General features: G+C 33.2%; 2 protein-coding genes and 2 non-coding genes across 5 annotated transcripts; 2 read left to right on the forward strand and 2 right to left on the reverse strand.

The window, feature by feature from the left end:
- Positions 1 to 4,745: 4,745 nt before the first annotated feature.
- On the forward strand, positions 4,746 to 4,816 carry TRNAG-GCC (transfer RNA glycine (anticodon GCC)). The gene has a single exon. It is a non-coding gene; the product is annotated as a tRNA-Gly (tRNA).
- A 6-nt stretch (positions 4,817 to 4,822) lies between these two features.
- LOC112325398 (small nucleolar RNA snoR114) lies at positions 4,823 to 4,912 on the forward strand. The gene has a single exon (XR_002979453.2). It is a non-coding gene; the product is annotated as a small nucleolar RNA snoR114 (small nucleolar RNA).
- A 709-nt stretch (positions 4,913 to 5,621) lies between these two features.
- On the reverse strand, positions 5,622 to 12,026 carry LOC18108659 (uncharacterized). The gene is made up of 9 exons (XM_006371607.3): positions 11,301 to 12,026; positions 9,361 to 9,546; positions 9,127 to 9,219; positions 8,753 to 8,935; positions 8,507 to 8,609; positions 8,221 to 8,406; positions 6,759 to 7,651; positions 6,209 to 6,630; positions 5,622 to 6,074 (listed from the first exon to the last, which is right to left on the reverse strand). Exons 1-9 carry the CDS (start codon positions 11,598 to 11,600, stop codon positions 6,014 to 6,016), a joined length of 2,427 nt encoding a protein of 808 aa, XP_006371669.3. The 5' UTR covers positions 11,601 to 12,026; the 3' UTR covers positions 5,622 to 6,013.
- Positions 12,027 to 15,593: 3,567 nt separating this feature from the next.
- On the reverse strand, positions 15,594 to 19,523 carry LOC7458815 (UDP-xylose transporter 3). Of its 2 annotated transcripts, none has more exons than XM_052449627.1 (9): positions 19,286 to 19,523; positions 19,157 to 19,204; positions 18,791 to 18,953; positions 17,779 to 17,963; positions 17,211 to 17,278; positions 16,912 to 17,044; positions 16,534 to 16,695; positions 16,172 to 16,444; positions 15,594 to 16,070 (listed from the first exon to the last, which is right to left on the reverse strand). In XM_052449627.1, exons 3-9 carry the CDS (start codon positions 18,909 to 18,911, stop codon positions 15,951 to 15,953), a joined length of 1,062 nt encoding a protein of 353 aa, XP_052305587.1. In that variant the 5' UTR covers positions 18,912 to 18,953; positions 19,157 to 19,204; positions 19,286 to 19,523; the 3' UTR covers positions 15,594 to 15,950. The 2 variants fall into 2 exon arrangements, with proteins under 2 accessions (XP_052305587.1, XP_052305586.1); XM_052449626.1 differs by having other exon boundaries at positions 19,148 to 19,204; positions 19,286 to 19,522.
- Positions 19,524 to 20,107: the final 584 nt, after the last annotated feature.

Here is a 20,107-nt window from a genome sequence, read left to right on the forward strand (position 1 = left end):
AGGTTTGGCATGTTAGGTCAGGTGACTAAGGTCTTTTTTCAGGTTGTTTTTTTAAGATTGAATATATTTTTTTTTATTGTGGCCTTGGTCAAGTTTGTTGGTGTTTTTATTCTTTTTATTAATAAGTATGTTTTTTCAATTTCATCCTTCTATATTTGAATGGTTGGAAATTGAGCATCGTATTTTTTCTCAATTTTATTTATATAGGGTTATCCCACCATCATGACCCGAATCATAATTTTGGCATGCCAACTCTGACTAACTCAGTTACTTTGTTTTTTTTTCTTAAAAAAAAAACTTTAATTTCATTATTCAACATTGAGTTGTCTTGAAATTGAGGTTCATAATTATTTTTTCTTTTACCAAGCGTTCTTTTTATGTAGGTCCTCATGATCTTCTTTTTTTAATTTAGTCCATTTGTTATTATTCCTTTTTTTATATCATATAATTAGATGAAGCCATCATATTGGATCTAGTTAGGCCTATGACTTATGTTTGTTGCGGGATTTTTTTATTTTTTTTTATGTTAAAAAAATAGACATAGCCTACAACGTAGCGCAGACCCCTACTAAATGCAATGCTTCTAAACCTACCTTGATTTGACGAGGGGCTAGGTGTAAAAAAAAAATCAACCCGAAGTTTCAATCTGAGTAGCTCAACTAACAACCCACCCAGTTGAAACCCAATTTTACTTTTATATTTTATTCTTTAATTTTTAAAAAATTAAAATGATGTTATTTTGATTTATCTAGTTAACACGCAAAACTCATTAACAAATCATTTACTCAGTCATGGGACGAGTTAATTGGGTTCAATTACTATATATATATATATATATATATATATATATATATATATATATATATATATATATATATAACCTTCTCTTCACTTGTGAAGTACTATAGAACAATAGAGATTACCCAAGAAAAATGCTACATAATCCATGTGTTGAAAATGAAATGACAGAAACAATGTATCTACCTAGCTTGCCATTAGCTGGTGACTTGGATTGAATGTAGAAAAACATAGGACATGTCTACTATTGCTACCGAGAACGACTTTTCATTGTTTCATTTCCATGGCAACGTGGGGCCACAGTGATGGCTGGACCGTGACAATAGAGCCCACCACCAACTGGTGTTGTTCATGGAGGACCTCAGATAATAGGTGGAGAATCAAGTAATTAATTAATGGAGGTTTTTAATTACAAGCATGATTATGGAATCAGTAATTAATGGTGATGATAATATATTAGTATCAAACCCTTCATCTCTCTTGTGTTTGCTTCAAAAGAATTAAGGCTTTACTGGACATTTTTATGAAGAGAAATAATCGAATATTTGAAACAAACGAAGTGAGAGAAATAATAATTTTTGTTTACTTGTTAATTAATCATAGAAATGGAGGTTTAATAATTTGGTTTTACTAATACAAGGATTATGTGCTATTAGGTCCAATTAAAGTGTGATGTAAGGCTATGAAAAATTTAGTCATCTATGACATCATATGTTGATGTTGATCCAAAAATAATAAATAAATAAGAGTTTCTTTATTAATTAATAAAAGATTAAACCAACTTTGAGATACAATAAATATCTATAATGTCATTAAATAGCTTATCGTGGACATATGGGCCACAATTTTATTTTATTTTTGTTAATTTTTCAATGTTTTATAGTACAGAAGAGAGCATAATTTTTATTTTTATTTTTTAGTATCGTGGATGTCTGGGTTAGCTTGCGTGTATCTCGACTAATCCCACGAATCCTAAAATTAACGATCATGTAATCCTTCAATGACCTTAAAATTTATGGAACATTGAACCTGACTAATTAAGTTATACCATATTACTAAAGAGAGTGTAACTATAAAACCTGGAGTTTCCGCGGACCAGTTCTGGAAACGTGAGCTGCTTTTAATTGTAGGACAGTCTTGTTCTTTGGCTAATTCACTATGTGTTATGATGTGCGGGTGTGTTTATTTTAGTTTTTGTGGTTGAGGTTGTGGTAGGGTATAACCCATTTATGCACAAAACTCAACCACAAAAACTAACCTCCACCCCAAATATAAACACACACATTTGTTAAAGCTTTTGAGTCTGGGTAAGTGGGATTACAAACATATAAAATTAATTTAAGCAACTTATATTATTATTACAGGTAATGAGAAATAAAATTTATTTAGTGTTTCTTCGGGATAGAAAACAACAAGTCTAGACATACCTGACTCTCTAGCACGGGAAGTATGATCAGGAGAGGAGCAACTGCTATGTGCTGCAAATGAGGTTCCAACTCCCAACATCATTTTAATATCAAAATTTTTGCTCTCAACCTGTATGAAAATCTTGGCAAGATACATGTCTGTAATTAATTCAAAACATAACAGAAAAGGTATACATATAGTTAACATAAATAGACTGTTTGTAGAAGGAAGCGATGCTTGCTTGCTTCACAACTGTCCCAAAAAATAAACCAGCGCATATGCAGCCTCTTCAAAAAGCTCAGACATTTGTTCATAGCTAGATACACCCTGCAAATGACAGAGAAAGAGGGATTGCTGCACACGGCATGTAAATTTCAAAGTGAAAAATAAGTAAAGCTAAGCTCTTGTTTTTCGAGAGGAGCTATTGGGATGAAACGACAACCGACCATTGCAAAATCGAACCTAACCATTAATTAATGGGCTAGACCGAAACATGTTAAAGTTTGGTTCAAGTAATAAACCTGGAAAAGTGGGATAGATCTCAAGAAAAAGTCAAACATAAGCATTTGAAAGAGCATGAGCGAGCTGATGAAAAATATCGAAATGAGAGTTGCCATGCATCAAGTTAAATAGTCGAGTTGGAGAAGGGGGACTAGCATCATTTAGCTTAATGTCACCCCAGCACAGTGCAAAGTGACACAATGCTTACTGTAGATAAAATGCACACTGGAAAAACAAAAAAAAAAAAACTCAGAGCTGATGCAGAGTATAGATCGATTAGTGCCACACTCAATAACAAGGCTGAAAAGAGCAGAAAGGAAGGTTTCACCTGCCCTAATAGGAGTGAGTGAGACGCGTCATTTGCATCGAAGAAAAGGAAAGAACCAAATAAAAAAAAAATGAATAATTGGGACTTAATCCAACACATGATAAATAAAATGATAGCGAGGTAATTAAGAAAAATTAAACCTCAACAAACAATATGCTCTTACCGTTGGAAAAAAAATGCTAGAAACCAGCCTAAAGAACAAAGATGCAAGAAGGTGATAAGGAGAGCCAAATAAGGGTAATGGGAGAAGGATATTATTGTTAGAAAATAACAGTTTAAGTTTTTAGATTTAGATGGTTTTTAGTCTTGATGATCAAGCGGTCACAAGTTCGAATCTTATTTTTTTTATTTATTTGATAAAAAATCAACTATAAAATAGTGTGGATCTATACAAGTTTCAAGTTCAAATGGAATTTTACTTGAAAAATATATTAGAAAATAATAAAAATTATATTTTAAAATTTTATATAATATCTTAAACTTTCAGGTTTAGAAGATTGTTTGAGAATTATAAAAGCACAAGCAAAGAGAGTTATAACAGATGTTGCAGTGATCTGCTGGGACACAATCTTTATATAGGCCTAGGTAAATAGCAATAGCCTATCTCATCGTATTGTCCAATTTTATGAATACAATAAGTAAGTTAAATGGTTTGGCGTGACAGCAATTTATTATTATTATCATTATTTGAATTTAGCACCCGGCCCTCTAAAGATTCAGAGTAGCTCTTATAATTTATTTTTTATTTATATTTGATTTTTATTATTTAAATTTTATATAATTTATTAAATTATAAATATTTTTTAATTTTATCTTTATTATTTTTTTAGTAATTCAAGTCTGCTCCTCAAATTTTTTTCCATTTCTTTTTTAATTAATTTTTTTTGTTTTCATTCTTTGTTGTTCGATAATCGAGTTTCATAATTTTATCTAGTTTACTTTCGAACATGGTTGCACTAGTATCAAGACTGAGTTAAAGATTTTTCATCTGGACCCGAGTGGACTCGGATCGAGTTTTTTTAACCTTTTGTTAATTATGTATTTTTTTTCATCCTACAATGTTTTATTTTCTAGAGATTGAGCTTCATCTTTATCCTTTTTATTTTGCTTAATATAGAGTTATCATGTTCTCATTTGATTTATTAGAAATAGATTTTCAAATTTTTTTTATTTTTTTCTATAAAATTATCTCAATATTTATAGCCACGGGAGTTTGCGAGTTAACTCGATTTAACTAGGTTTTTTTGTTTTTTTTTTCAATTTTATTCTTTAACTTTGAGTTTTTATACTGTAGATGGACTTAGATAAGGTTCTTTTTACTTTTTTGTTGTTGTTATTTTTTTATTAGTTTATTTTTTATTTATATTATTTAAATTACTAATTGAACTAATGATTCAGAATAAAAATTGTTTTTTTCTTAGTATTCTTTTTTAATGTAAAAAATATATATTTAACCAGGCCGCGGCCAAGTATGGGCAACAAATCTGGTATAAAGCTAAGGGAGTATATATTATGCTATTTCGAATGCAAAGACTAACAATCTAAGCAATAGTGCTGAATTTAGTAATTGTAATTTCTAACAATGATTGATTCTAAATTCTTATGAGAAATGTCACTCTTTTATGACGTGTTTACTTTCTAGCTGGTGATTAATATTGGATGAGAACGAAATATATTTAATTATATTTATATTGTTGAAGAGAATCAACAAGCACCAGTGGTCTAGTGGTAGAATAGTACCCTGCCACGGTACAGACCCGGGTTCGATTCCCGGCTGGTGCAAATCCTGAGCTGTGATGACCTCTGTGCTCAACGTGATGATAGGGTCTATCACTACCGTCTGATCATCATCGGACGAAAGCGAGCGCATCTGAGCTCTTGATTTCTGAATTTTGTTCTATTTTTCTGTTTTTTGGCAGAATAACATATCAACACACATATATATTGGAGAATTTTATTTTTCAAATTTTTTGTTTTCGAACTATATTGTAAGGCCGAGTTAAATTATTTAATGATAGACGTACCTTTTTAATTATGAGTTGCAATACAACCTCTAAAAAAATAGAAACTTTTTTTTTAACCAAAACTATTTCAATTCATTATTGCATTAGATATCATTTTTTTTAATTTAATGTTGCGATTGGTTAATGTGAAGGGAATAAAAATATGCTTGGTGAGAGAGACATCTCCATTGTCTTCGTTTTCTATCTCGAATCAGCAACCCAACACTAATTATAGATGATTTCTGGCCTTCTTTTCTAAAAATGGTGGTGTTAGTATGATCCAAGTTCACCACTGAGAAAAAAAAAGAGAGAAATTATAAGAAGGGATTGTGTGACATGAAGAACAGGGAGATTCGTGACAAATTTCAGGGACTAGAAGTCCACACTTGGATTAAATGAAGGATGAGAAGGTCATGATGACAAAGTTCTCAGGATTTTAACTCAACATTTTGGAAGATTTTCAGCACCCAGAGGATTTAACTCCACCAAAGCATAGAAAAAAAAAAAAAAAAAAACTTTGGTAATTCTGTGTCCTCCCCACTCCATGTTGTAGGGTATTTGGCACGGGGTATTCACAGGGCAAATTCAAAAGTTTCCTCTGTTGGAGACCAAAACTTGTATTCAAATATCCACTAGTCTTCACTGCAAAGCTGAAATTTATCATCAACAATCGATGTTCGTATGTTTCTATATTCACTGAAAAGATATCTACACAAACCTTTTCTGTTAGACTACCTCCAAATCCTACAAACATTTAAATGGAAACATAAGATCTAAGAAACAAACGCCGGTGTTACAGAGAGTCAGCGTAGAAAACCATCATGGCGGACAAAAATAGTCGTTTTCTACATTAGAATGACCTCAATCTCCAAACGGAAGGTGAAGAAGAAAAGCAAAACACAAGTCTTCACCGAATCTTGGATAGTCATTAGAATCTAAAGTCATTATCTTCAGTTAATCTACGCTTCAAAATCCTTCATTGAGTCAGAGGAGGAAAATGAACATTGTCTTTAAGATGATATTGCTGCAATAAAGCCCTAAAATCCAGATGATGAGGTATTAATAAAGTACCACCTTCTATAAAGAAAAAATATTAAAAACGAAAAACCCTTAAATTATCCTCTTTTTTATTGAAAATGAAAATTTACAGATTCTAGGAAAGTCTGTTTACCTTTCTTGCTCATTTTCTAAAATCTCGAGGTCCTTGGCTGTTGATGCGACAGGGCTTGTAGCTGAGGTCCCAGGGCATGACAGGACCACCAAATCTGACGTGGAAGGAGGCCCTTCAGGATGCTGAAGGCCCCGAGACCCACAATCAGTTCTCACAAATGCACGGGAGGAACCATTGGCATTGGAAGATCCCCATACAGAAGGGTAAGAATGGTGGGCCTCTAGTGGCACAGGCTTCCCATTACCAAGATGTGGGTATTCAGCCTCTGAAAGATCATGGCCATGTTCAGAGAGATTCTTCTCCTGCAAAGTTGTAGGCAAACCATTTTCATGGGTATATTTATGCAACTGACCATGATTTGCTTGTGGTTGAGTCCTCCCTCTTCCCAAGGACAGCCTATCCCCCCTACTTGAGTGATAACTCTGCGAAATCATAAGCAAGGAAAAACAATGAGACCTGGATTCTATAAAAAAAAAAAAAATGGATGCCATGCCAACAATCATCAAAAAGCATAAATGCCAGAGAGAGCATAATAGTCACTTGGAAATACCATGTTGGGAATGTATGTTCCTGTTCCACGTCGTTTCTTCTTTTCTTCAGAATCAGTAGCAGCTCTAAATGGCCCCACTGGGTTAACACAATAGAGTTGTGTTCCAAAAACATGGTTCGTGTTCATTTGAGAATGACCATTCTGCTTCAATTGTAGGGATTGCTGAACGGTTTCCCAACGATTCTTATTCTCTGACAGAGGCAACATGGAAGGACAGGGTGGTATAGGTGCAGATACAGCATGCATATGGCAATACTGACTATATGCCAAACTTTGCAAGTGGCCATTGTGATCCCCTCTGAGTCCCAACAAGGATTTCAAAGGTTGGGAGTTTCCAGTAATGCCAGCAAAGTCTTTTTCTACTCGAGTAGTTGATAGGTTCTCAGGGACATCATCAGCAGGATTTGGGGTTGTTGAAACAGATGGAGCAATTCCTTCATGCTTGGTACATGAACAGACTGAATTACTATTCTGAAAATGGTTCTGTTTTGGTTCTGGCCTAAAAATGCAGCTCATTTCATCATCAGCACTAAAATTTATAAGCATTTCTCTATTTCCTTCAGATAGCCCTGGGAAATGCAAAGGGGGGGTATGATTAGATTTTTCAGAAAATAGTGTATCATTATCATAGCCACCATTCAATTTCAGATGCATGTCATCTTCAGAGCAAGTATCGGAATGTGATGACCGTGATACTGAGTTATCAGAACTTCTAGCACCAGATGCTAATTCAGAATTTCCCACTTCTGTCCAATAGTCGCTTCCATGCCTATCCAAAGTATTTGCGAAGAATATTTTGAGCTCATCAGCTATTCTCTCTTTGGGTAACAAAAGAATTTGGCCAAGCTTGCGAGCTCCATATTTGAAGGCACTCCTTATTCGAAAGAAATTACCTGCAAAAAACCCACGGTATAATCATTGGCATGAGATAACACAAACATTCTTAAGTGCCCATTTAGTTGGACTCAACATGCAAACAAACAGGCGCAAAACAAATTGTCATTTATTAAAACTGCACAGAATCCCATTAAAAAAAAAAAACCAGAAGAATAATGTCATCTGTTACCCTTGTCCTTTAGCACAAGATAAACAGCTTGGATTTTATGGCACAATGCAGAACAAACCTTCCACCAAAGGTAAGCACAACAAAAGAATCTAAGGTAGCCATGCAGCTATGGTAGTCATGAGGGCAAAAGTGTAGAGGAGGTAGTGCTAACAATGGATTTGTCAGTGGTGCTAATTCCATTAATAATCTCAGGGCAAAAGCCATGATGGTCATGCTATGAGCAGTAGAAAAACAGATTTTAACAATTAAAACTACTCAGTTTTGACGTCACTGAAAATTTTACAATTTCAATGTGATGAAAAAGAAAATCCATATCCAAGGTCAGGTACATCAGTCAATACAAATTCTTCTTCTTGTTGTGCCACAGTATTAAAAGAGAAAAAGAGAGCTTCAAACCTCTGTTGACGCTGCGCCCAAGGTTGTTATTCTCCTTCAAAGGATCAACTATATTAAGATGTTTTTGGGGAAAAGGCCGTGAATTCATCTCAGGCTTTCTTGATGGGACAGAGAACCTATCAGCACAATCTTTGAGAAATTCATCACTAAGCAACAATTCACCTTGCCCATTTTCAAGTGGCTCAGCTGCACAAAAAGAGACAAAGCATAAGACAAATATGAATCCATCAAACGATCTATAACATCAGAAACTGGTTTGTTAAAAAGAATGCAGCAAGTATCTCACCAACAATATTGGGAAGGGAAGATTTGCAAACTGGTCCGTTTAAACTAATACAATAATTCTCCCAGTCAAACTTGCTGAAGTACTCCAGAAATCTGTAGAGAACCTACAGAAAATGCATGCAAATTCAATGGTTCATGAATGCATAGAACACTGCAATTTGCACACATGGAGATACTGCATGCACACTGCAATATTTCAATTGAAGAAGCACAAGCACAATCCACTGTTAATTCCTCTAAATCTTACCGCCAAAGGCCCATTTAAGGAACAGTGAAATAGATGGAAGATGTACAGAATCAGCGTTTCCAAAGCATACGTTGAAATCAAACCATGATGGGCACCAAGAATTCGACTCTCATAGTAGCACCAAGCCTTGATCAAAATAATGCTGCGTTTGAAGAGGTGATTTTTTCCAACAAGCCGATCAACCTGCATACAAGTGATATTAAAATGACAATCAAAACTTGACCAAAATCATATTCTACAGCACTTGTAAATTTTGATCCTAATTTTATCAGGGAGCTGGGTGCTACAACAGAGCATGGCGCTAGAAGATAAATTAATTTAAGACTCACCTTTCCTAAAATAAGTGCAAAAGACAATGAAGATAAGAATCATACCTCTTCAAGAAAGCATAGGGTGCAAAGTCCTCCTAATTGATTGAAGGAAATATCCACCACTGTATTCTGTACAATACATTTTATAAGCTTAACCTGCCAACAAATACCCAGAATCAACCAGAAGTGAAGGAACAAGGGAAGTGACTGGAACATTCATTCTGCAAAAGTACCAATTTCTCTACTTTAAACTAATTAGAACTGCAATAAAAGATAAGGCATCTGCATGAGAAGAACCTCAGCATCAATGCAATGGACATCCTTCACTTCAAATGTAGAATCCTCATTCAGCTCTTCTCTTCTTAGAACAGCATGAATATCAGAGACCAAAGCTTCCTCGATGGCAGGACTGCTAATGGAAGTCAAGTCAATATCCCCATCAGGGAGATATGTCTTTAAAGGAACTGACCCATATGGGAACACCTGTAAGAAAGAATGACCAGAAAAGGGTACAAATTCCATTAGCATCCACATCATTGAAATTAACTGTAACTCCTGTGTATTAAACACTAATTGCAGAAAGTGATCACAATCAAGCAGATAGACACCAATCTTGACTTAATGGGTGATGCTTAAACTGAGAAAAGTTAAAAATGTGATAATGTTTACACCAACAACTGAAATCCCAACTAAATCATTTCAATTTAAGCTTTAGGCATCAGCACCAGAACCAGAACTTTCACAATCCCATTACAACTACTGCAACATCAAGGCTTTTACTCACTCGGGACCTCCCTGCCACAAGCCTAAACACCTGTACGCATGTCAAACATGACAAACAACACACCAGTACAGCTCCAGTTAACCTCACACAGAATGAAAATCTACTTCTGCAACCTAATCATGATGAGAAATTTACTCGTAATGAACTCATACTCATTAACCTATTCTTGCATTACAATTCATGAATCACAATAACTGATCAACCACATAAACAAAACACATTGATTCCTACACTAAGAATTCTGATGATTAGAATTCTACTTTGAGTTGATTGGATTAAAATAAATTACCTTGTAAAGGCCTAAGGGTCCGTAACCATAAACCACCAAATCTTACTTCATACTTCCAATCACAAAACATACACAAACACCAGCTCTGTCTCCATCTCTCCACTACGAATGTTCATCAAATTATTAGAACACCACATCACCAACAACTCCATCACTGACAGGAATATCCAAACACAAACACTTTTGATAGCATCACTATCCTACACTCGTTAAGAAACTGACTGCCACTACTATAACTCAATTTTCACATTCAAAGAGTAGCCATATCTTTTGCAGCTATTTCTGTGTTTTTTAGAACTCGTGATATTTCAGAAAGCAGTGCAGACAATTGAATAGACAGATACCAATCTTAACTTATTGGGTGTGATTTATCTCAAAAAAAAATTGTCGATGTAATAAATATTTCAATTGATCTTTCGAGTAATAAACCCTTCCAAATTCAGCTGCAGGAATCAAGATCAGAATCGAAACATTAAAGGTCACTTTACAACTACTAACTATCCAGATTTCAACAGATCCGGGGATCACCCCACCACATCAATGAACACTCGCACTCATACCATACATTTCAGCTATTCACAAGCAAAACCCAGTTAACTACACACAAGAACATAAGTATACCTCTGTCATGATTAGTATCTACCTCAGTCAATCAAATTGTCCACAACATTACTCCGCAAAGAGCTCATTCACGCAAACCACCTAATCTTCCTTTATACTGTAAAATCACTAATCATTAACGTAAAAAAAACCTCTCACCCTAAACTCCATTTTCCAATCCTTGAAAGCATTATATCACCAAAAACCCCTTAACCAACTACAATTTCCAAACACAAAAACAGTTTATAACATCACTACTCCATACACTTCAATATCCCAAATTTTCACTATTGTAACTCAACTTTCACAATACAAACAAATTCACATAATAACCCTATTCCTCCTAGCAATAAAAAATAAAATAAAAAATAAAAGACAGGAACAAGACATAATAAATTAAGGTGAAATAACTACATTAACACCTATAATCACCAAAATAAACCGCATTAACCCCAAAAAACAAATTTTAGCAAAAACCCACATCACAAAACCACTAAAAAACATCAAAAAAAAATTAACAAAAAAAGAAATTATGCAAGAGAAAGGGATTGTTTAAAATATAACCTCAAATCCAAGAGAGGATTTAATGAGTCTTTGAACATAACCAATAATTTGTTTCCTCTTGAAATTGGATTCTACTGTTGGGTGTATTCTATAAACAATCTCTCTCGTAAATTCCTCTGCTCTCTCCCAATTCTCTTCCACAATTGACCAAGGATCCGGATTCGAAGAAAAAGAAGGAGAAACCGGGTCTTGACCCGAACCCAGAAGACCATGGTGATGATCATGATCATTTTGGTGATGATGGTGGTCGTGAAAATGGCCGTTTTCAGTCGGAAAGTCACAAACTTGAAGATCACCCATTATTTAAAACTGAAATTCTAACAAAACCCACAGATTTATTTCTTGAAAGAAGAGATTTTCTTCTTGCTTGACAGGATCATATCATTTGCTGCCGTTTTTTTCTTTTGCTTTCTTTTTTTCCTTCTAGTTTAGTAAGAGAGAGAAAAAAAGGTTTCTTTTTCGAGGATTGAAATTGAATTGTTATTACTATTATTATTAACACAGAGAAGATGAGGAAAGAACAATTTTAAGAACCCAGAAACCGAAAAAAGAGAGAAAAAACAAAGGAAGAGAAAGGATTCTTTTCTTAATATCTTTGGGTTTTCTTTGGAATTTTTTGTTTTTTTTTTATACGATGTTTGTGTGGGGGTTTGATTTATTGATTCACAGGTCGTTTGTTTGCATGTCAGTCTGATGAGATGCGACGGAAAGGAAGTGAAGAAAAAGTAAAGAAGGAGAAATATTATTATTATTATTATTATGATAAGAGTGATATACGGCCAGTTGAATCGATTTAGAACCGGGCTGATCTGGATTCTGGATTAGAAAGAAGAATTGATTTGGTTTGGCCTTATTAAAAATCCGATGAAAACTTATTTAGATCCGATTAATAACTTGCTGGCTGTTTTTTTAAAAAACATATTAAATTAATTATTTTAATTTATTTTTAAATAATTAAGTTAATTCTCTTCCGCATGAGTTAATTTTAATTTAGGTTTATCATATAACGGGTTTAATAATTATGAGATTATATAAGAATAAAGAAGGAGATACAAGAACTTGAAAGAGAAAGATTGGATTGTTTTGTTATGTTTCGTTTACATTTACTCCAAGCAGTTTTTGTTTGTTTGTTTGTTGATTTTTTATGTAAAAAATATTAATTTAAAATAGTTATTTTCAATAAAATAAAATATTTTATTTGGTTCTTTCTTTCCCTCAATTTATACCGTTAAAAAAAAAATTCAGATTCATATAATCTAAATTCCATAGTTTTATTTGGTTCTTTCCCTCAATTTGTATTTTTTATTTTATTTATGTTGGCCTTGATAAAATAAGACGTCGGTGGCATAACCGAAAGTTAATTTCTAGAATTGAAACTCATAAATTAAATTAAAGTTTCTATTATGGATAACCGAAAGAGGAAGTTCAATGTATTTAATGAAGGATTCCTAAATTGAAATGACTTAATGAAATGCTACTCAAAATCTCAATAATTACTATATATTAATTTTAATTCTCGAATCCATTTTCATTATGTTAAATTTGATTTTCATCTTTATTATCTTTATTTGGATTTTATAAAATCACAATAATAATAATAATAATAATATACTATTATTACCATAAATAAAATTACATTTTTCCCTATAAAAAAACATATCCTCTTAATTAATCATATGTCCGTACATGGTAATTATAATATTTATTCATTGTATCTAAATCAAAAATGAGCTTAATGTGTCATCATAACGTTAATTAATGACAGTTTAATGAGTCATAAAATCATAGGATTAGCTTGGCCGTGGCATCTTGCATGCATGCAAGTTGTCATCTCTGTAGCCAGCCCCGACTGATCGACATTCTTAGCGATTAGACTTGCTCTCTCTTCCTTTTTTTAACATCAAGTACATTAATTAGAGCACTCTACTCTGTATCTAGCAATTTTATTTATTTATTTATTTATTTAAAAAAAGAGGAATTCAAATTAAAATAATAATAATAATAATAAAAAGCAGGGGATCCAAAAGAAGTCTCATGCCCATAGGATATTTGACACGGCAAATGGTTACTTGCACTCTTCATTAGGGATTGATTACCTTTTGGATATGGACATCACAAAAGTCAATTCCTTTGAATATCCAGACAACTTTACGCTCACAACTCTCTAATTTTGACAGAATCCAAAGAGATAATTAATTAATTAATTACTCCATCAAATTATTATTGTCGACTGCCATATTTGAGGGCAAACCCCAAGTAACGTATCACAGTTTGTAATCTTCACCTTTGCCTGCCTAAACTTGCTGTCCATCCAAGAAAAACACGGTGGCTACTACGTGTTTTTATATATATATATATAATTATAAATATTCAGATCTGCTTATATATATAAATACAAGTAACTCTAAAGAGTTTAACTTAACTGGTCAGATTTTAAATTTAATTTTTAAAAATCATCAGTTCGAGTTTTATAAATCTCAAAATCACTATAAATTTATATGATTATTAATTTCAAAAATCGTCAAATTAGTTGAGAAGAGTGAAAAATGTTATATACATCTATATTAATAATAATAATAAAAAAAAAACAAAAACAAAAATCAATGGTGGTCCCAATCCATGGTTTATGTCTCTGCTGGGTCTCCTCTTGGCTATGTGTGAACATCTAGCATGCTCCTTTACCTAAAGTTGTACTTCTTGATAGGCTGATTATCTTCTGCCTCCTAGCCATGAGGTTTCTTCTCCATCGACTCTTGACTTTCAATCATCTTATCAACCGTCAAGTGTTGACAGAAAAAGAATGTAGAGCATGTTATAGTCTAGTCCTTGTGCTTTCAAGACTTTGATAAGATAGTCTCTCTTGTTCAAAAATTCCATATTTAATCCTTTTATTTCATGGATCAATTGGCGTCTTAAACGTGGGATTTTCCATAGATTTGTCATGTTTATAATGAAATCGATATGATTAGCTTGAATATCAACCATTAATTAGCTTGTTTAGTTAAGTTAACTGAAGGCTAGATTTTTTAAAAATGATATATGATTGATATTTTTTTTTTCTATGAAAAACTCTAGACCATTGATTTTTAACTACTGGTTTGGATTTCACAAATGTATCATGTTACTAGCGGAGTGGTATTATCCTTGTAGATCTATCCAAAATTGTTGAAGGAGGGTAAACTTTAATTTTATAAATTATTTTAAATAAAATAAATAAATAGTAATTAGTAGAATAGCGATCAAATTTAACAGATAAAAAAATTCAAAGATGATAAAATTGAAAGAACTTAAATTTCATAAATTATTTAAAATAAAATAAATAAAAATAAAAAGAATAGGGATCAAATTTAATAAATAAAAAATTTTAATTAAAAAAAGATAAGATAAAAACAAAATTAACAAATAATGATAAATGAATAAGGACCAAAATTAGAATAAAAATTAAATTAAATTAAATTCTAAAAAAAACAAATAAAAAATTATAACAATAATAAGATTGAAGATCAAATTTGATATAATTAATAAATAACAAGATATTTTTAAATTTTTCACAACTTTCTAGAAAATATTTTCACTTAAAATAAAATAAAAATATTTTTTAAAATACAATATCAGTTTTTTTTAGTAAAAAATATTTTTGATCGTTCAACTTTTTTTTAGTATTAAACAAATACAAAAAAATAAATAAAAAGCAGCCTAACAATTCCCACCAGAATAGCCTAAGCTACTAATATATATATATATAGGCAGACAGTGGGCTCTGACCTACTGGCTTCTGGCCCCTTGGTAGAATTGGGTGCCTAGATATGGGACCTTCGACATTCAGCGACACCCAACAATACATTAATTATAATGGAAAAAGCCACTCCCTCGAATTGTTGATGACTTGTGCTTATTTTCTTTCTTCCTCTGTTTTACTTTTCCCCTCTCTGACAATTAGGTTTTGGGGGTTTGTTGCAAGGTTTGATGAATCTAGACTCGTTTTAAGAGGTGCAATTACCGATTAATTCACATTCAGACTGATAAAGTGTATCTTAGACCATGTCAAGGTTCTTATGATAATATCAATGCCAAAGCTCTTAATTAATGTTCACCAAAACTAGAAATATTAATGAAGCTGTCAAGAAGAGCAACATTGGCCAAGAAGTGTGATGAGCCATTCACCATGGCATGCATGCATCGACCATTCTTAGTTTCTTGCAACATTCCTTTGAAAATTGGGTTCAGAAGCAATTCATTGATCTCTAAGCATTAATGAAGGTAGAAAGTTTCAGAAGCACAAGAAGAGCTGACTTACTGGCAACTTGGAGAGCAAGATATGTATTTGTTCTTCTTCACCGACGAATAGGAATACAGCCCGAGAACAAATAGTAAAAGTTTTGCAGTCTGCTGTAACAAAAGTATACATTTAAGAAATCAAATCCTAGTATCATACCATTGCCCATGTGCGATTCATACAAAACTAAGCCAAAACTGCTATATTAATGACATGTTTGTTCAACTCTTTTATCTGATATAATAGATGCAACGATCTCAGAATACCACAACTCCAGCTATGTGATACACCCTTGCCAGCAACATCTTCATTGCTGAGACAGTTTGTTTCCAGATTTTGATCTAGAGTAAATGAATTTATAAAAATGAGAATGTTTATGCATCCAAGTCCTTGTTTGAGTTCCACAAGGGGACTACTTTTGGTACGCCACCATCAGCTAAGATCCCAGTTCCATTTTCTGCGCTGATTAAAGGATCAGTTTCACTTTCCTTGACCTAAAACCCATTCAAAATATGAGAGCATAAGATGTCTGAAAAGGCTTACAAGCACTAACTAACTTTGCACTCATAACATGAAAGAGAGGTAAGAGAATTACCTCAGGCAATTTTGCTGGTGCTTCATTTTGCTTCTGCTGATTCTCAAGGGTGCAACAGTAAGAATACAGTACCATTCCAACCACTGCAATGAGGATTCCCAAAATGTTGCGCCAGCTAAATGGATCACGAAGGAGAACATAGCCAAATGCCAAAACTAGGCATGTTTTCAGATGTCCTAGGACTTGATAGGTGACCGGAGATGTCTTTCCAATCACCAGAAAAGTACTGAAGTTCACAGAGACAGAGATCAGGCAGGATAGAACAATGAAGAACTGCAACCACATAATGCACAGAAAATGGTCAGAAGCAAGAAAACAAAGAAAATGCCAGGAAAGAGGTTAAAGTATTCCTCAATTCTCACCAGCACTAGAGGGGTGTATTTGAAAGCAAGAACGTTTTTGTTAGTCAGAAGCCCATCCAGGAATGGGCCAACAATGAACAAGGTTAATGCCTGATAGGGGCAAGACTGGTACAGAAGTTGTGTTGAAGAGACTCTGAACTTCTTCTGGATGGTATTGGTCATCTGAAATGCACTGGTTAAGATTTTAACAAAACAACAAAAATAAAAAACAAAAGACACAGACTTCCCTAAGAATGAAGGGATGGTAGCCACACAGTACAGCGCTTATTATATATTTCCTTTGCTTTTGCTTACCATTGAAACGACTAAATAAGGTATCTTAAAGTAGAAAAAAAGAAATCAAATAGCAATTAGCAAAGGAACTTCAGCTAAGGATACAATCTGAGCAACACAGGTTGTAAGGACTGCAAGCAGAGACAAGATAGATCCCAGGACATTGAGCTGAAGATCAGTCACAGTTGCAATTCCAACACCCATAAGAAGAATGGTCAGTGAAAGCTGGATACTCCGACTGCAGTATCACAAGTACAGCAGGCAAGAGTAACCACATATACAACTTAAGCAAGTGCATCAAAAATTAAATTGTTGTCACATAACTTATGAAAACAACATTAGTTACATTAGTGGCAGGCCTAAAAATTTCTCAATAAACAATATACTCAATAATTCAGACTTACCTGAATTGCTTACGGAAGAAAAGCGTCTCCAAAAGAACAGTACATGGGATGATAGCCAATTTTGTCATCTAAAAAATGGGAAAAGAAAGTAAATAAATTTTCATAAGCTATTGCTCCAAAATGGTTTATAAGGGAAAAGAAAACCTAGCATCAAGGATTAAAGTGGACAGGACAATAGTTAACATATGACAGAAAAAAAGGTCAACCAAAGGACTTTCACTAAATATGATATAACTAGATGTCAACAAATCAAGATGCTGCAAAGGGAAACCCAACCTATCCACAGTCAATTCATACTTTACAAGGAAGAGTTTAATAAACAACAACCTGGTCTCATTTAAATCACAGGAAAGTATTAAGCACTTTTTGTTTTTACTGTTTACCACCCCCCCTGAAACACAAAAGCACTTAAAATGACTTTCTAGTCTACTGCATCGAGGCGCTACTGTCAAAGAATGATAGAGTATGTAAATCAAATTCCATGGCCACTGATCATACATAATAGCATACTGGTTGGGAAGAAAAATGCATACCAGATCATAAGTCTGGCACAGAGAGGACAGCATACCTGATAAAAACCAACTGAGTTGAAACCCAAGCTAAGATTCAAAAGTCCAATGGATATCCCATTTAGTATGCCAAATCCCATTACCGCTCTTGCATCAAAAGGCTTGTGTTCAAACAATTTCATCCATAATGCCATGTGAAGAGAACAAAACGTGACCAGAAGATGCCAGCTTGTCAATGTTGTGGCTGCATTTGCCAAAAAATAAGTTAGTATAAATGATGGCGAAAATTAGAAAAAATAAAATGCTGAGCAACAAAAATAGTGATGATAATTCAAATCAAGCACATCTAAAGAAAAATGACCGCATACAGAGTTTCCACCCATTTACCATCATCATCAAAAACTGCCAGTGATTATATGCCATATGCTTGCATCCGAGTATAAGGGAAAGAAGCAAGGCAAGAATATATGAAATCATCATTTCATTGCATCATATTGCAGTTGGAACACATCAGATACTACAGTCACCAAATGAAATCCCACACTATAAAACATCAATTGATGATCAGTAACTAATAAGATTGACTTCTTATGCGCTATGTGTCCATGATCAATTGATTGTAAAACCTTACAAAGATGCATTGGAAACAATACAACGTGACAAATCATAAACAGTTTTTTAAATTTACACTAAATGATGAAGACCATGCGGTCTTAAGCTTTTACTTACAAAAAACACCATTTTTATCCGTTCCATAATTTCTGAAAAATGAGCATATGGTCTCCTATTCCATCATTCATGACCTCACACAATTACCATCCATGCATAATCATAAAACTTGTCCTTTTAAAATGAATTTTGGCATCTAATATAACCAGCAAACTCCCCATCCAACTATCCACGATCATGTTCTAAAAAAAGACACATTTATATTGAATAAATATTGAATACCGCAACATAAAAAGTGATTCAACAACGTAACAATCATAACTTCACAAAAATCAAATCTAATCTAAGCAAACAAAATACATTATGCTTAAAAGGAGAGGGTATGCAAATATAAACACTCACCAAAAGTGAAGCCAAGAGTGCTAATGAGAGCCTTATTGCAAATCACAATAGAAACCGACGAAACCACTGATAAACTCAAAGCCCCAACGGTCCCTAGCTGGAATTTCTGGCCCTCGCTCATTTTCACTTCTATTCAAAATCACTCTATCTCCTTGATCCAGATCTATCAAAATCCCAAAACCTCAATACAATCAACACATTTGTGCATAAAAAAGAAAACCCATTTCAGATTTTACTTAAAAAAAACCCATTTCAGATTTTACACAACAAAGAAAACCCATTTCAGATTTTGCATAAAAAGAAAAACCCATGAAAGCAATACATTTGTAATTCAATACAGAAACAAAAACCCACTACCTGATTCACCTCATAATTTGATCCAAAATTTTCAAAATGCAATCAATGCAGCTGAGACTGTCAAGAATTAACAATGGATTAGAACAAAAACCACAGATCTGTTACTAAAATTAAAGATCAACTTAGAGAAATAGAAACCTTTGGCAATTCTTGATAACTGAAATCTATCTATAAAAGAATACTAAAAGGGGTTTTTTTGTTTTTGTTTTTGCCCCTTTTTTTCTTTGCAACTCTGTTTGCTTTGATTGAGAATGAGAGAAAGAGAGAGAGATTTATTTATATATAAATGGAAGAGAAATGGAAATGGAGAAAAGGGAGGAGTGCTGGCGTTGATGCTGTAGCTGTTGGTGATGGGAAGGAAGCTTTGACTCTCTTCCGTTTTTCGGGGATTAAATTGTAATTGTGTCCAAATTAGGGGACATCAAATTTATGGCTTTGTTTGGGTAGAAGGTTAGATGCCAGACAATTTTTTTTTAGGAGTGATTATTTTTTGTTAGATTCTATTTGTTTTTTATTTATAAAAATAATTAAATTAAAATTTTATAAAATATAAAAAATAAAATCAAAACCAAACAAAAACTGGTTCCAACTGACCGGTTTTGGTTTGGTTTGATTATTTTATATTAAAAACCAAAACTCAATCAACCGATTTTAGTTTGGTTTGGTTTCGGTTAGGTTTAATTATTTTATATTAAAAACTTTATTGTTTTTTGGGTTTTTTTTGAACTTTTTGATGGGATTGGTTTCGGTTCGGTTTTTCAGTCCAATTCGGTTTATTTTTAACTAAACCGGTTTGGTTCGGTTGAGATTTTTTGGTTTCAGGCTTATAAAACCGAACCAGATCGAATATTTTTTTTAAATATTCTAATCGATTTAATCGGTTTTTTTTCATGGTTTGATTTTTTTGATTTTCTTAGTTTAATCGATTTGTCATTTTTTTTACTCACCCCTAATTCGTTT

The sequence above is a fragment of the Populus trichocarpa genome, chromosome 19 (genome assembly GCF_000002775.5).
Source record: "Populus trichocarpa isolate Nisqually-1 chromosome 19, P.trichocarpa_v4.1, whole genome shotgun sequence".
Taxonomy (NCBI): Eukaryota; Viridiplantae; Streptophyta; class Magnoliopsida; order Malpighiales; family Salicaceae; genus Populus; species Populus trichocarpa.

Bases quoted from the DNA above. Each gene is read 5' to 3' on its own strand.
- LOC18108659 (XM_006371607.3), bottom strand. From the start codon at position 11,600: ATGGGTGATCTTCAAGTTTGTGACTTTCCGACTGAAAACGGCCATTTT. The intron at 8,936-9,126 runs GTATGATTCTTA...ACTTGTATGCAG, and splicing joins CCCTATGCTTTCTTGAAGAG to GTTGATCGGCTTGTTGGAAA. The intron at 6,075-6,208 runs GTAAACAGACTT...TCTGGATTTTAG, and splicing joins TTAGAAAATGAGCAAGAAAG to GGCTTTATTGCAGCAATATC.
- LOC7458815 (XM_052449627.1), bottom strand. From the start codon at position 18,911: ATGAGCGAGGGCCAGAAATTCCAGCTAGGGACCGTTGGGGCTTTGAGT. The intron at 17,279-17,778 runs GTATGCTGTCCT...CCCATTTTTTAG, and splicing joins ACTCAGTTGGTTTTTATCAG to ATGACAAAATTGGCTATCAT. The intron at 16,696-16,911 runs GTATCCTTAGCT...AGTGCATTTCAG, and splicing joins CAACCTGTGTTGCTCAGATT to ATGACCAATACCATCCAGAA.